The sequence below is a fragment of the Hemiscyllium ocellatum genome, chromosome 9 (assembly GCF_020745735.1).
Source record: "Hemiscyllium ocellatum isolate sHemOce1 chromosome 9, sHemOce1.pat.X.cur, whole genome shotgun sequence".
NCBI lineage: Eukaryota > Metazoa > Chordata > Chondrichthyes > Orectolobiformes > Hemiscylliidae > Hemiscyllium > Hemiscyllium ocellatum.
This window is the reverse complement of record NC_083409.1, coordinates 112,693,021-112,708,770: the sequence shown is the minus strand read 5'-3', so window position 1 is coordinate 112,708,770 and position 15,750 is coordinate 112,693,021. Positions and strand designations below refer to the sequence as shown.

At 46.5% G+C, this 15,750-nt stretch overlaps 1 protein-coding gene across 1 annotated transcript in view; it reads left to right on the top strand.

Annotated features, from left to right (window-relative positions):
• The window catches only part of LOC132819201 (collagen alpha-1(XXIV) chain), a 429,304-nt gene that overhangs the window by 365,699 nt on the left and 47,855 nt on the right, over positions 1-15,750 (top strand). The window contains exons 43-47 of the mRNA XM_060830653.1: positions 4,082-4,135; positions 5,646-5,699; positions 6,276-6,329; positions 11,302-11,355; positions 13,451-13,558. Coding sequence (XP_060686636.1) covers positions 4,082-4,135; positions 5,646-5,699; positions 6,276-6,329; positions 11,302-11,355; positions 13,451-13,558 — 324 coding nt within the window. The remainder of the gene's footprint in view (positions 1-4,081; positions 4,136-5,645; positions 5,700-6,275; positions 6,330-11,301; positions 11,356-13,450; positions 13,559-15,750) is intronic.

Sequence of the window (15,750 nt, the reverse complement as noted above, 5' to 3'; positions counted from 1 at the left end):
CAAGGAATAGGAAATTCGACGTTTCGGGCATAAGCCCTTCATTTTGCCCGAAACGTCGAATTTCCTGTTCCTTGGATGCTGCCTAACCTGCTGTGCTTTAACCAGCAACACATTTTCAGCTGTGATCTCCAGCATCTGCAGACCTCATTTTTTACCCCATGTTCTTCTAAACCTTTCTTGTCCATGTATTTGTCCAAATGCCTTTGAAATGTTGTTAAAGTACCCACCTCAACCACTTCCGCTGGCAGCTCACTCCATGTAAGCAGAAGTGGGTACTGCAGATGCTGGAAATCAGAGTGGTGCAGGAAAAGCACAACAGGTCAGGCAGCATCGAGAAGCAGGAAAATCGACACTTCGGGCAAAAGCCCTTTGTCAGGCATAGCCCTTCATCACTCCATATGCGTACCACCCTCTGTGTAAAAAGGTTGCCCCTCAGGTTCCTTATTATTCTTTCCCCTCTAATCTTAAACCGATGCCCTCTAGTCCTCGATTCCCCAGCCTTGGGGAAAAAGACTGAGTGCATCCACCCTATCCATGCCTCTCATGATCTTGTACACCTCTATAAGTATCCCCCCTCAGTCTCCTACGCTCTAAGGAAAAATGTCCATGCTTGTCCAACCTCTCCATGTAGCTCAGACCATTGGGTCCAGGCAACATCCTTGTAAATTTCTTATGCACTCTTTCCAGTTTAATAACACCCTCCCTATAGCAAGGTGACCAAAACTGAACACAATGCTCCAAGTGCAGCCTCACCAATGTCCTGTACAACTGCACCATGACTTCCCAACTTCTATACTCAATGCCCTGACTGTTATCTATATCAATGATTTGGATGAGAATGTGCAAGGCATGATCAGTAAGTTTGCAGATGACACTAAAATAAGCAGTGTCGTGGACAGTGAGGAAGGTATCAGAAATTGCAGCAGGACCTTGATCAGCTTGGGAAGTGGGCTGAGAAATGGCAAATAGAGTTTAATATAGATAAGAGTGAGATCTTGCATTTTGGAAAATCAAATGAAGGTAAACGTGTCACGGTGAATGGTAGGGCCTTAAGGAGTGTAGTGGAACAGAGAGACCTTGGAGTTCAGGTGCATGGTTCTCTGAAAGTGGAGTCGCAGGTAGACAGGGCAGTGAAGAGGCTTTTGGCACACTGGCCTTTATCAGACAGGGCATTGAGTATAGAAGTTGGGAAGGTATGTTGCAGTTGTACAGGACGTTGGTGAGGCTGCACTTGGAGTATTGTGTTCAGTTTTGGTCACCTTGATATAGGAAGGATGTTATTAAACTGGAAAGAGTGCAGAAGAAATATACAAGGATGTTGCCAGGACTCAATGGACTGAGTTATAGGGAGAGGTTGGACAAGTGTGGACCTTTTTCTTTAGAGCTTAAGAGACTGAGGGGGGATCCTTATAGAGGTGTATAAGATCATGAGAGACATGAATAGTTGTGGTTCTGTTCGCCGAGCTGGAAGTTTTTGCTGCAAACGTTTCGTTCCCTGGCTAGGGAACATCATCAGTGCTATTGGAGCCTCCTGAGAAGCGCTGCTTTGATGTTTCTTCCGGTATTTATAGTGGTTTGTTCTTACCGCTTCCGGGTGTCAGTTTCAGCTGTAGTAGTTTGTATGTGGGGTCCAGGTTGATGTGTCTGTTGATGGATCCTCTTGCCGTTTCCAGGTGTCAGTTTCTGACACTGACACCCGGAAACGGCAAGAAGATCCATCAACAGACACATCAACCTGGACCCCACATACAAACTACTACAGCTGAAACTGACACCCGGAAGCAGCAAGAACAAACCACTATAAATACCGGAAGAAACATCAAAGCAGCGCTTCTCAGGAGGCTCCAATAGCACTGATGATGTTCCCTAGCCAGGGAACGAAACGTTTGCAGCAAAAACTTCCAGCTCGGCGAACAGAACCACAACAACAGACACCCGAGCTACAAATCTTCAACCAGACTTTAGACATGAATAGGGCAAATGCACTTAGTCTTTTTCCCCAGGGTTGGGGAATTGAGGACTAGAGGGGCATTGGTTTACGGTTAGAGGGGAAAGAATAAAAGGGAATCCGAGGGGCAACTGTTTTACACAGAGGGTGGTACGCATATGGAATGAGCTGCCAGTGGAAGTGGTTGAGGCGGGTACATTAACAACATTTCAAAGGCATTTGGGCTAATGGTAGGCTACTTGGTAGTGTGGATGAGCAGAGGGATCTTGGTGTCTATGTACACAGATCTCTGAAAGTTGCCACCCAGGTAAATAGTGCTGTGAGGAAGGCATATGGTGTACTGGGCTTTATTGGCAGAGGAATTGAGTTCCGGAGTCCTGAGGTCATGTTGCAGTTGTATAAGACTCTGGTGAGGCCTCATCTGGAGTATTGTGTGCAGTTTTGGTCGCCATACTATAGGAAGGATGTGGAAGCTTTAGAACGAGTGCAGAGGAGGTTTACCAGGATGTTGCCTGGAATGGTAGGAAAATCTTATGAGGAAAGGCTGAGGCACTTGGGGCTGTTCTCATTGGAGAAGAGAAGGTTTAGGGGAGATCTGATAGAAGTGTATAAGATGATTAGGGGTTTAGATAGGGTAGATACTAAGAACCTTTTACCGCTAATGGAGTCAGGTGTTACTAGGGGACATAGCTTTAAATTAAGGGGTGGTAGGTATAGGACAGATGTTAGGGGTAGATTCTTCACACAGCGGGTTGTGAGTTCATGGAATGCCCTGCCCGTATCAGTGGTGAACTCTCCTTCTTTATGGTCATTTAAGCGGGCATTGGATAGGCATTTGGAAGTTATTGGGCTAGTATAGGTTAGGTAGGATTCGGTCGGCGCAACATCGAGGGCCGAAGGGCCTGTACTGCGCTGTATCCTTCTATGTTCTATGTTCTATGTTCTAAATACGTGGATAGGAAAGGATTGGAAGAATATGGACCAAGTGCAGGGAAATGGGGTTAGCGTGAATGGACATTTTGGTCAGCATGGACCAGTTTGGGCCAAGGGCCTGTCTCCGGGCTGTAGGACTCTATGACTGTCCACAGACACTGTCTCTGTGCTGTAGGACTGCATAACGACGATTAAACTAACTGGCCAATAGTTAGCTAGTTTTGTCTCCTTAACTTTTTCAATCCTCTGGGACTTTTCCAGAATGTAAGAATTTCTGGAAGATTACTACCAGTGCATCTCTGTAGCTACTTGCTTTAATATCCTAAGAATTGCCCAACAGGTCTGAGAAACCTATCAGGCTTTAGTCTTATTGATTTCCTGGCACTTTTCCTGGTGAGATGGATGTTGTATTGATTTCATCTCCTCCTTTCAACCCTGGAATATCCCTGGGATATCCCTGCTGTGCTGCCTTTGTCACTGGCTCAGAGCCCCGTTATAATCCAGTCTCACTCACTTCTCCTTCCCCCTTTGTCTACAACATCAAAGCCATCATTTTCCACATCCTTTCACTTCTGATGAAAAGCTGCACTAGATTCAAAACATATACGCGGTTTCTGTTTCCACAGGTGCAGCCAGACCTGCTGAGCTTCTCCAGATTTATTTCACATTTCTAGAATCCACAGGATTTTACTTTACTATTTTGCTTTCTTTTGGACTATCTATTTCTTTTTGACTCCAATTTTTGCTCATCTCCTCGATGTCAGGGGCTGTCCCTCTTCCCTCCCCTCTGGAGTCCAGCTCTTTTGTCCATCTTTGACCCAAGGCTGGAATGAGGTCAGGAGCTGAGTGACCTTGGGGGGACCCAAACTGGGGGTCACTGAGCAGGTTATTGCTGAGCGGGTGCTGCTTGATAGCGCTGTTACTGACCCCTTCCATCACTTTACTGAGGATGGAGAGTAGACTGATGGCGTGGTAATTGGCCAGGTGAATTTGTCTTGCTTTTTATGTTCAGGGCATACCTGGGCAATTTTCCACATAGATACCAGTGTTGTAACTGTGCTGGAACAGTATGGTTAGGGGAGCAGCAAGTTCTGGAGGAGACGTCTTCAGTACTATGGTGTATTGAAAGTGATTTAATCTCAAGTGACTGAGTGAAACTTGGGTCTTTATGGATATATGACAGAGTGCTCTCTGTTTCAGGGTCCTGTAGGTCCTCGTGGAGATAGTGGTGAACCAGGAGATGAAGGGTTTAAGGTAATTACTTCATATTATTCCACATTCTACAAGCTAAGGTCAAACTGTCCCACACAGGATGCTGGTAGGTGCTGCTTGTTATCTGGAGCTAGAATACAGTTTGTCAGAACTCTGGTAAGGGAAGGGTGTTGGCCATACAGGAGAGTATCGCAATGAAACACAAGATGACATTGTCCCAGATCCTTTAGACTCGAAACGATGGGAGGCAGGACTTCTTTCCCAAGCTGTACATCAGAACCTTGGGATAGTCCTGACCCACTCATTGCCATGGGAATAACCTCGGGATAGTCCTGACCCACATCACCATGGGAATTACCCCGGGATAGTCATGACCCACCCATCACCGTGGGAATAACCCCGGGATAGTCCTGACCCACCCATCACCGTGGGAATTACCCCAGGATAGTCCTGACCCACCCATCACCGTGGGAATAACCCCGGGATAGTCCTGACCCACCCATCACCGTGGGAATTACTTGAGAAGTCTGAACATCTGATAGGAAATTCCCTGCTCTGAGAAGGTCTCTCGCTCTGAGTTGGATCTGGAGTTGTTGGACATTTCTGTGGGACTAAGTTAAACAGAAAACGTTAGACAGAAAATTCCAAGTCTAGTTACTGAGCGGCTATAGAACTGATGTCACCCCTGACGGTCACTTTCTCTACACTCCTCATCCCCTTCCCCCATGAATACCCCCAGAATCCAACCCAACTACCATCCGCACCTCCTACCCAATCACCCATTGAGTCGATATGACTAGCCTTCCTAAACCCATGACCCTTCCCTGGTGGACCCTCACCACTTGATGACCTTTGACCTCTTGGAATGACCTGACTAACCCCACACCTTCCATTACCCCCTCCCTCCCCCCAGTCTGACCACCCCTCCTGATCCACCTTGCCAACAGCCCATCCCCAAGCTTGCCCACTTACCACCCTGCAGTGGATGGCACTGGAGATGTTGTGTAGACGGACTGTGAGTTACAATGACCAGGAAGGACATGCTCTGGTCCTTAAAAATAAGGTCTATCACTGACCAGCGCAATGGACATGACTCAAAAAGTGGTGAAAATATCGAGCTGGTGACCAGGGGGATCGAGCCTGGGGTGTGTTACAGATTCACCAAGTGGCAGGCTCAATGTATCTTTCAGGGACCTAACGAGGTGAAAGGGACGTTCTCCGTAATTCCATGCATACGCTGATCATCAATATCAACACGACAACAATGTGTTAGGGAGTAATCCGAGAGAGAGGGAATCAATCCAAAGCTGGTGTTCCCCTGCAGAATTCCCTTGGAGTTTAGCTCCACGTGTGGAATCCTCCTTTGACAAATTCTCTGTAAAGCTGAGCAGAATGGTTGGGTGTGGGGTGGGGGGTGTAGAATGGGGGTAGGGGGTGGTCGTTGTGGGGGCTGATGGGAATGATTTGAAGATTGATTCTGGACCTGACTGCATTCTCAAACACCACACACAGCAGGTTCACCCAGTTTGACCATTCTGCCTGATTTCTGCAGGGTTACGCAGGGTTGCCAGGACTGAGGGGAGCTGCAGGACAGCAAGGATTGCCGGTATGACATTCTACACAGCTATCTGTTTGACATGAACAACAATATGCAACATGAGCCACCAAATGCTGTACTGATGGAGTGTCGCACTGTCACAGGGTCAGTGCTGAGGGAACGCTGCACTGTCAGAGGGTCAGTGCTGAGGGAGTGCCGCACTGTCAGTTGTGTTATGTTTTTTATGAGACTTTAAACCATGGTCCCTTCTTGTAGCTACTGGTTTGAGGGTAACCTGGGACATTCTCTGCTGTGTCCCAGCCAAACATCATGTGACCTTGGAGCTGAAGCTTGGCTCCACCTGCAAGCGTACCTTCAGAAACTCCTGGAGTAGGACTCCCACGTCGCTTTGCACTTCAGACTCCTGAATTTTCTCTCCATTTAGAAAACAGTCCATCCCTCTATTCTTCCTCTGAAAGTACATGACCTCACTTTCCCACCTGTCATCTTCCTCCTGTTCCTGTAATGTAGTTTCTGGCTGTGAAGATCTTTTTTGTGAAATGCTCTCTCTCTCGCTCTCTCTCTCTCTCTCTCGTTGATATTGTGAATTTATCTCCATGTTATGTTTCTTTCTCCTCCATTCAGGGAGATTCAGGTGATCCCGGAGAGCAAGGGCTTAAAGGAGAAAAAGGAAAGCAGGTACGAGGTGCAGACAAATTTCGCGCCCTCCACACATGTCCAGTTGGCTAAGTGCTCAGATCAAGTCCAGTGTTGGCTGTGGCTAATGGGAGGACTCCTGCCAATCACTCAGGAGGTCCTGGGTGAAGAGTGCATCCTCAATGTCGAAGGCACTGCTTGGGGTTTCTCAGCTACAGTGAGACTCTTCCTGAGACAGTGCCCCAGTTAAGTGAGGAGGTGTATTCCTGTAATATCTGTTGCAATCTATTCATGTGCCAATAACCTTTTTAGGAAAAGACATTCAAACTTACAACAACAGCCACATGGCTTAGCCAGCAGCAGCCAGAACCCTTGCACAGCCTGCATTTAGATAGCACCTTTATTGCCCCACAACCAGCCCAGGTGCTTCACAGGCAGGTTATCAGAGAAGATCAGGGATTGATGAGAACCTGGAACTCGATGAGGTGAATTATGTCAGTGTGTTTAAATTGTGTGTGAGGGAGGAAGGGAGGGAGGAGCATGTGGAAAGTGAAGATCAGGTTAAATGGGAAATTCCTTTGAAGTATAGCATTGGCTTGGTCCATCCAGGCTGAATGGCCTGTGGCTATGCTGTACATTCAGTGGGACTGTGTAAACATTGACAGCGAACCATACTGAGACAAATGGTTCCAAACTTAAACAAAGCTGAAGATTTGAAGAAGCAGAAAGTGGTTTAGTGAGGGAATTCCTAAAATGAATTCCCACTCACTGCTCCATATGGATCACAACCCCCCCTGCTCCACCCCCCACCCACAATGGGAGGGATGGTGCCAAGCTGCAGAGACCCTGACTTACAGCACTGAAGGCAATTAGTGTCAGCATCAGGCATTACCCCTGGCAATGGGAAAGCCTTGACTCCTGGCCCAGTGCTGGCTATGGGGATATGGTTATGGGGCTGGATATTGGGTGAGGTCAAGTCCCAAAATTAGACCTTGGAAAGGAAAACTTGAAAACCGGGTGTGAGGAGGGACGTCCCCAGTTTATTTTCTGCAGAAATCCTTCCTTGACACATCAGCTATGAGCAATGTGGGGGCTGTGGTGATACAGAGCTGAAAATGTGTTGCTGGTTAAAGCGCAGCAGGTCAGGCAGCATCCAAGGAACAGGAAATTCGACATTTCGGGCATAAGCCCTTCATCAGGATTCATTCGAACAGGAAATGTCAGCATCTGCAGACCTCACTTTTTACTCGCTGTGGTGATACAACCCGTTTCAGGGTGTTGCTGTGTGGCAGCTGGTCAGGATTCCTCTGTCACAGGGAGTATGTGAGACAGAGGGCTCCCAGACTCTGACCTTTACTTGCAAGAAAGTCTGTGCTCCCTTATCCTTTCATGTGTAATCATCTTTAAACCAGTGTTCCTGTCTTATCTGCAGCCACACCGAAAGTATTGTCAGCGAGTGTTGAGAAGATTTGTAGCTCAGGTTGAGGTTCTGGATGTAGGTTTGCTCACTGAGCTGGAAGGTTTGTCGCCACACCAAGGTGACATCATCGGTGAACTCACCACACCAATGTGAGGACGAAACGTCTCAAAACAAACCCTCCAGCTCAGCGAGCAAGCCTCCATCCCTGGATGAGCTAAATTTCCATGTTTCATAAATCCCAGAAGTGGAGTAGCTGCAATACCCCACAAAGTTCTGAAGAAGTGTCCTGACTAATTGGTGTTAAGGTGGTTGGTACATGGTATGGACCAGACCAGACCCCCTCAAAATATTTTAGGAGGGTAGCCTCGACCCTAACTATTACTTATTTTAAATCAAATGTAAAATGTGTTCTAGATGCAATGCAACTGGTCAAACTACTCAACATTAAACAAAGAACATTCCAGCACAGGAACTGGCCCTTCGGCCCTCCAAGCCTGCGCCGATCCAGATCCTCTATCTAAACCTGTCACCTATTTGCTAAGGATCTGTATCCCTCTGCTCCCTGTCCATTCATGGATCTGTCTGAGATACATTTTAGATGACGCTATCATCCCCACCTCTACCAACTCCGCTGGCATCGCGTTCCAGGCATCCACTACCCTCTGCATAAAGAACTTGCCACGCGTATCTCCCCTAATCTTTTCCCCTCTCACCTTGAACTCATATAGAATATAGAACGTTACAGTGCAGTACAGGCCCTTCGGCCCTCGATGTTGCACCGACCTGTCATACCAATCTGAAGCCCATCTAACCTACACTATTCCATATACGTCCATATGCTTGTCTAATGACAACTTAAATGTACTCAAAGTTGGTGAATCTACTACCGTTGCAGGCAAAGCATTCCATACCCTTACTACTCTGAGTAAAGAAATTACCTCTGACATCTGCCCTATATCTATCACCCTTCAATTTAAAGCTATGCCTCCTCGTGCTCACTGTCACCAGACTTGGAAAAAGGCTCTCCCTATCCACCCTATCTAACCCTCTGATTATCTTATATGTCTCTATTAAGTCACCTCCAACCTTCTTCTCTCTAACGAAAACAGCCTCAAGTCCCTCAGCCTTTCCACATAAGACCTTCCCTCCATCCCAGGCAACATCCTGGTAAACTCCTCTTCACCCTTTCCAAAGCTTCCACATCCTTCTTATAATGCCATGACTAGAACTGTACACAATACTCCAAGTGTGGCCGTACCAGAGTTTTGTTCAGCTGTAGCATAACCTCATGGTTCCGGAACTCGATCCCTCTATTAATAAAAGCTAAAACACTGTATGCCTTCTTAACAACCCTGTCAACCTGGGTGGCAACTTTCAAGGATCTGTGTACATGGACACTGAGATCTCTCTGCTCATCTACACTACCAAGCATCTTACCATTAGCCCAGTACTTTGCATTCCGGTTACTCTGACCAAAGTGAATCACCTTACACTTGTCCGCATTAAACTCCATTTGCCACCTCTCAGCCCGGCTCTGCAGCTTATCTATGTCTCTCTGTAACCTACAACATCCTTTGTCACTATCCACAACTCCACTGACCTTAGTGTCGTCTGCAAATTTACTGACCCACCCTTCATGACCCCTCATGACCCCTGTAATTGAATCCCTCACTCTGGGAAAAAGCTGCTTGCTATCCACCCTGTCTATACCTTTCGTGATTTTGAAGACCTCAATCAGGTTCCTCCCTCAAACTCCGTCTTTTTAATGAAAATAATTCTAATTTACTCAACCTGTCTTCGTAGCTAGTACCTTCCATACCAGGCAACATCCTGGTGAACCTCCTCTGCACCCTCTCCAAAGCATCCACATCCTTTTGGTAACGTGGCGACCAGAACTGTACACAGTATTCCAGAGGAGGCTGAACCCAAGTCCCAAATTACTGTAACATGACCTGCCAATTCTTGTACTCAATGCCCTGTCTGATGAAGGAAAGCAGGCCTTCTTGATCACTCTATTGACCTGCGTTGCCACATTCGGGGTACAGCAGACCTGAACACCCAGATCTATCTGTACATCAGTTTTCCCCAGGGTTTTTCCCTTTACCATATAGTTTTCTGTAGAATTGGATCTTTCAAAATGCGTCACCTCGCATTTGCCCAGATTGAACTCAATCTGCCATTTCCCTGCCCAACTCTCCAATCTATCTATATTCTGCTGCATTCTCTGACAGTCCCCTTCATTATCTGCTACTCCACCAATCTTAGTATCATCTGCAAACCTGCTAATCAGACCACTGATACCTTCCTCCAGTTCATTTATGTATAAACACTGCAATTAAAATACAACAAAAGAAAGTTGAGTTTAGAATATCTACTCTATTAGAAAACTTAACAGAATAATAGATACAGTAACTATTACTAATTAACTGTTCCAATATAGTAACATCCTATAAACCCACAAATTCAGAAATCTAACGTTCTCATGTGCAATTGAGCAGCGGAGAGAGAAAATATATCAAGCAAAAACTCAGAGAGCAAAGGCCTAAGGGAAAGGAGGTACGCGGTTAGAGAGGGAGTAGCAGCCTGGAGACATTTACTGCAGGTTCCAGCCCTGTTGAGACTCCAATAGCAACTGAATCTCAAAGCTAAAAAACTAGAAATCCTTGTCTGTGAGAGCTGGCCACACCCAACCAGGCTGCTTTTATTGTTCCAACTTTTATAAAAAAGCAAGGCCTCACAAGTTGTTTACACTATAAGCTATGTCTGCCCAGAAAATTCAGAGACTAGTCTTTACAGAATCAGAGAGGGCACCGAGAGAGGTCGTTCACCCATTGTGCCTGTCCCGGTACTTTGTAACATCTATCACATCTCCCCCTACCTTTCCCCACAGCCCTGTGAAATATTCTCCTCCGAGTAGTTATCCAGTTCCTTTTTGCAAGTTATTATTGGATTTGCTTCCATTGTCCTCATAGACAATGTGTATCAGATCACAACAACTCACTGTGTTTTAAAACCATTCTCATCTCCTCCACCCCCTGCAGTTTCTTTGCCAGTTAGCTTATTCTTTGCACTCTTGATCCTTAAGGTAGTAAGTTTCTCCCGTTTTACCCGATCGAAAATCTTCCCAGTTTTAAACACTTTCATTAAATCTCCCCTTAGCTTTCACTGCTAGGAAAACAATAACCTCAGCTTCTGCAGTCTGTAAATTCTCGAACAATGGCCATACATTGACCATAGCAGTTAAGGTGCTCCACTTATCTTCATGGCTGGTGCCAAAGAACACAAAGTACGATGTTGTTTTATATAATCCACAGTGTTCCTAATTCGTTTTCACAAAAAATAAACAGCCTTAAATTAGCTTTATACAGCGGGTTGGAGAAATTATTGAACAGGGCAGGGTTTCTGGGGAAAGAACAGTGACACAACAGAATAGATCCAAGACCCTTTTCGCAGAGCCAGTACAGGAGCAGTGGGCCGAATGGCCGCCTCCTGGCCATCGCGATTCTCTGATTGTGTCGGTAACAGAGGCAGGGGGAACATTGATGAAAATACGATGAAATAACGTTAACGCTGAGGTGTCTGCAATGCTTGCAGGGCCAAAAAGGGGCGAAAGGATCACCTGGAGAGCCGGGGAAACCAGGATTATCAGTGAGTATCCCCTTCACGGCCAAGAAACCTTCCTTTTCACCACTCAAGATTGGATTGGAACGAAGAACGTGGCTTAATTTCTCCAATGATCTCAGCGATTTCTGGACCCAAATTTATACCCAGTGGCCCACGTCTAACCTAACTTTTACAATTTTTAAAAATTTATTTGTGGGAGGGGAGTGTCACTGGCTGGACCAGTAATTATTGTCTGTCCCTAGTTGCCCCTTGAGAAGGTGGGGGTGAGCTGCCTTCCTAAACCGCTGCAGTCCATGTGCTTTGGGTAGACCCACAATGCCCTGAGGGAGGGATTTAAACCATCAGTGCTCTCCAAGGTGTCATGTATAAAAGTGCAGAGTTGAGTAACACATCCAGCTCTCACATCACTCAATGTTGTATCTCAACACCAAAGGACCCACAGTGAAGGATGCCTTTGTGTTGTCACTGTTACTAACTTGGCAATCTCACTCACAGATCCATGGAGGCTGAAGGACCTCCTCACTAAAAGTTAATTCATGGATGTAAGCATCAGGAAGCAGGCCAGAAGCCCTTGTGAAGCTGGTTCTCAGGCACCTTCTCAACAAGGGAGTGGTACTAACATTGTCATTACTGGACTCGACTCTAGAGGCCTGGGCTAATGATCGGGGAACACCAGATCAAATCCCAACAGCAACAGAATTTAACTCCAATTACTTCAATGGATATGAAGTAATAAGTGGGGGTTAGATTTACACCCCTTCCCACCACCCCCACCCCACCACCCCCCCTCACCCTGCCGTTGGCAGGTTTGAAGACAGAGGGGGCAGTAAAATCCCAGAGGTGGTCCCTCAGCTTCCTGAACTCTTATGGTTTGGGGAGGTGCATAGAAACCTGGAGCAGGAGTAGGCCATTCAGCCCTTCGACCCTGCTCCACCGTTCAATCTGCTCACAACTGACCCATCCAACTCAGTCCCCTGTTGTCACTCCCTCCTCCAAACCCTTTTACCCCTTTAGCCCGAAGAACTGTAACTAATTCCTTCTTGAAAACATTCGATGTTTTGGCCTCAAATGCTTTCAGTGACAGTGATTTCCACAGACTCCCCACTCTCTGGGTGAAGACATTTCTCCATGTCTCAGTCCCAAATGGAGCAGGGTCCAGGGGAGGCATCAGATGACCCACCCCTCCATGGGCTGATTGAAACCATTAGCACTGGGATTTACCCCATAACAGGGCTGGGGGTGGGGGCAGGGGGTGGGGATGGGGTTGGAGGTGAGGAATGTGGTCCATACCATATGGGGAGCTCTGGATAATCAGGATGGGCAAGAAATGCTGGCTATTTATCCATCCCATGTATGAGTAGAAAAAAGGGCAGCAGATACATGGGAATATCACCACTGACAAGTTTCCCACCAAGCCACTCCCTAGTCTGACTTGGAAATATATTGCTGTTCCCTCAATATTGCTGGGTCCAAATCCTAGAATTCTCTCCTGAAGGGCATTGTGGCAGAAATAGGAAATAATCAGATCTTAGTGAATGGGGAGCAGGCTCAAGGGGCCAACTGGTCTATTCCTAGTCTTAAACTCTATGTCTTTCAGGACTGGGATGGTTCTGGAAGGCAGCTAAGCGTATCTCTCTAGATAGACAGAAAAGCATTGACCCAGCCACTTCCCAAGCTGATTAAAGTCAATGAAATGGAAGTCCACGGATAAAGTCCACGGAAATGGAAGATGAAATGTGGGATGCAAAGGAACATAATAACAGAAAGAAAGTGGCAATGAAGAAATGGTAAGGTTGATAGATCCACTCTCAGCTCCAAGAAGGTTAACACACAATAATTACTGGGGCTGGAGCGGTGAGGGAAATGTTTGAATTTAGACATGGTGGAGGGTATCGTGCAGTGGCAATGTCTCAGCCGTTCTGTAGCTGACTCTGTGTCAGGAAAGAGGTGACATTGTAAACAATATCTGCAGACACTTGAAGAGAAATTGCACCCATCCCTTCTTAAGGGAATTCGAGATGGAAGAGCAATTATCCCAGCTTTTCCAGCCTCCCACCCAAAGGCCATGGACGTGTTCAGTGACATTCCTCAGGAACTGTTTCTTTCCGTCATTTTCCAGGGAATCACAGGACCACCTGGGAAAAGAGGAGCAGAGGGACAGCCAGGATTGAGGGGAAAGCCAGGGAATGTCGGAAAGACAGGAATTCCTGGAAATCCTGGGCGACCTGTAAGTATGCCTCACCTTTCATTTCCCTTTGACACATTTTGTTTGGGAACGATGTGCTGGACAAGATGAGAGATGGGAGGAGTGAACACTTCCCAGTCCCGGAATCCATTACAGCACCAAGCAGTTCCAGAACACAGTACAGCATAGGAACAGGCCCTTCAGCCTACCATGTCTGTGCTGACCATGATGACATTCTAAACTAATCCCATCTGACTGCACATACCCTATCCCTCTATTCCCTGTTGGTTCATACGTCTGTCTAAATGCCTCTAAAACATTGCTATTGTATCTGCTTCTGCCACCTCCCATGCAGCGTGTTCCAGGCACCTACCACCCTCTGTGTAAAAGACTTGCCTCACACATCTCCTTTAAACTTTCCCCCTCTCACCTTAAACCTACACCCCATAGTATTGGATATTACCACCCTATCCATGCCCCTTACCGCTTTATAGACTTGGGTTCATCCTGTTAAAAAGCTTCACTTTTGGCTGTAATAACCAACTCACTGTGCATAGGAAACTATGCAGCACAGTGGCTCAGTGGTTAACACTGCTGCCTCATAACACCAGGGACCTGAGTTCAATTCTACTCTCAGGTGACTGTCTATGTGGAGTTTACATATTTTCCCCATGTCTGTGTGGGTTTCCTCCCACAATCCATAGATATGCAGGTTCAGATGGATTAGTCAAGGGAAATTGTCCATTGTGTCCAGGGATGTGCAGGATAGGTGGGTTAGCCTGGAAAATGAAGGGATAGAATGTTTCTCAGAAGGTTGGTGTAAACCTGTTGGCCAAATGGCCTCTCTTTCTCTAGTGTAGAGATTCTACTTTTATCAGATTGCCCCCCAGCCTCCATTGTGAACAATCCAAGTTTATCCAACTCCTCGTTATAGCTAATAAGCTCTAATCCAGGCAACAGCCGAGTAAACTTCTTTCACACTCTCTCCAAAGCCTCCACATCCCCCAGCAGTGTGGCAAAGTTTAGACAGGAAAAATTAAAACCTGACAGAATGAGACTCCATCCTTTTTAAAAGTTTGTTTTCAATAATTAGAGAGGGTGACTGGGAAATTAATCCTTACCCTGCTTTTGAGAGGATGCTTCGCATACTGCCAGTATGGCTGGTTAGTTCAGTTGGCTGGATAGTTAAACTGTGGTTCTGAATCATGTCAATAGTCTGAGGTTGAATACCAGTTGTGGCTGAGATTAGTTCGGGACCTACATCACCATCCGCCTACAAAGGGGAGGTCACAGTTTAAGCTGTCAGCCACTGACTCTCAGTTAATACAGAGAGATACCTGGGGAAGAAAGACAGGTGAGGGCTGACTTCTTGTGGCAAATTCAAATGCTGTCTATGGCACAACTAGTAATATCACACCCCTCACTTCATTAGAAGGCTGAGAGGGGATCTGATTGAGACGTATAAGATTATTAAAGGATTGGACACTCTGGAGGCAGGAAGCATGTTTCCGCTGATGGGTGAGTCCCGAACCAGAAGACACAGTTTAAAAATAAGGGGTAGGCCACTTAGAACAGAGTTGAGGAGTAACTTCTTCACCCAGAGAGTGGTGGGTGTGTGGAATGCTCTGCCACAGAAGGCTGTGGAGGCCCAGTCTCTGGATACATTCAAGAAAGACGTGGATAGAGCTCTTAAGGTTAGTGGAATCAAGCGTTACGGGGATACAGCAGGAACAGGATACTGATTGAGGATGATCAGCCATGATCATAATGAATGATGGTGCTGGCTCAAAGGGCAGAATGGCCTACTTCTGCACCTATTGTCTATTGTCTATCTCAGTCAGCTGACAGAAAAGCCACATTTCACAAAGTTTGCAGATGAAGGTAGGAGGAGGGACAGATAGTGTTGAGGAAGCAGGGAGGCTGCAGATAGACTTGGACAGGCTGGGAGAGCGGGCAAAGAAATGGCAGATGGAGTACCATGTGGGAAAGTGTAAGGAGGAAGAATAGAAGCACAGACTATTTTCTAAATGGAGAGAGACTTTGGAAATCTGAACCACAAAGGCCCTTGGGAATCCTCATTCAGGATTCTCTCCAGATTAACATGCAGGCTCAGTTGGCAGTTACAAAGGCAAATGCAGTATTAGCATTCATTGATTCAAACTGTCACGCTTACCTGGTCTGGCCTACATGTGACTCCAGACCCACAGCAATGTGGTTGACTCAACTGCCCCCTG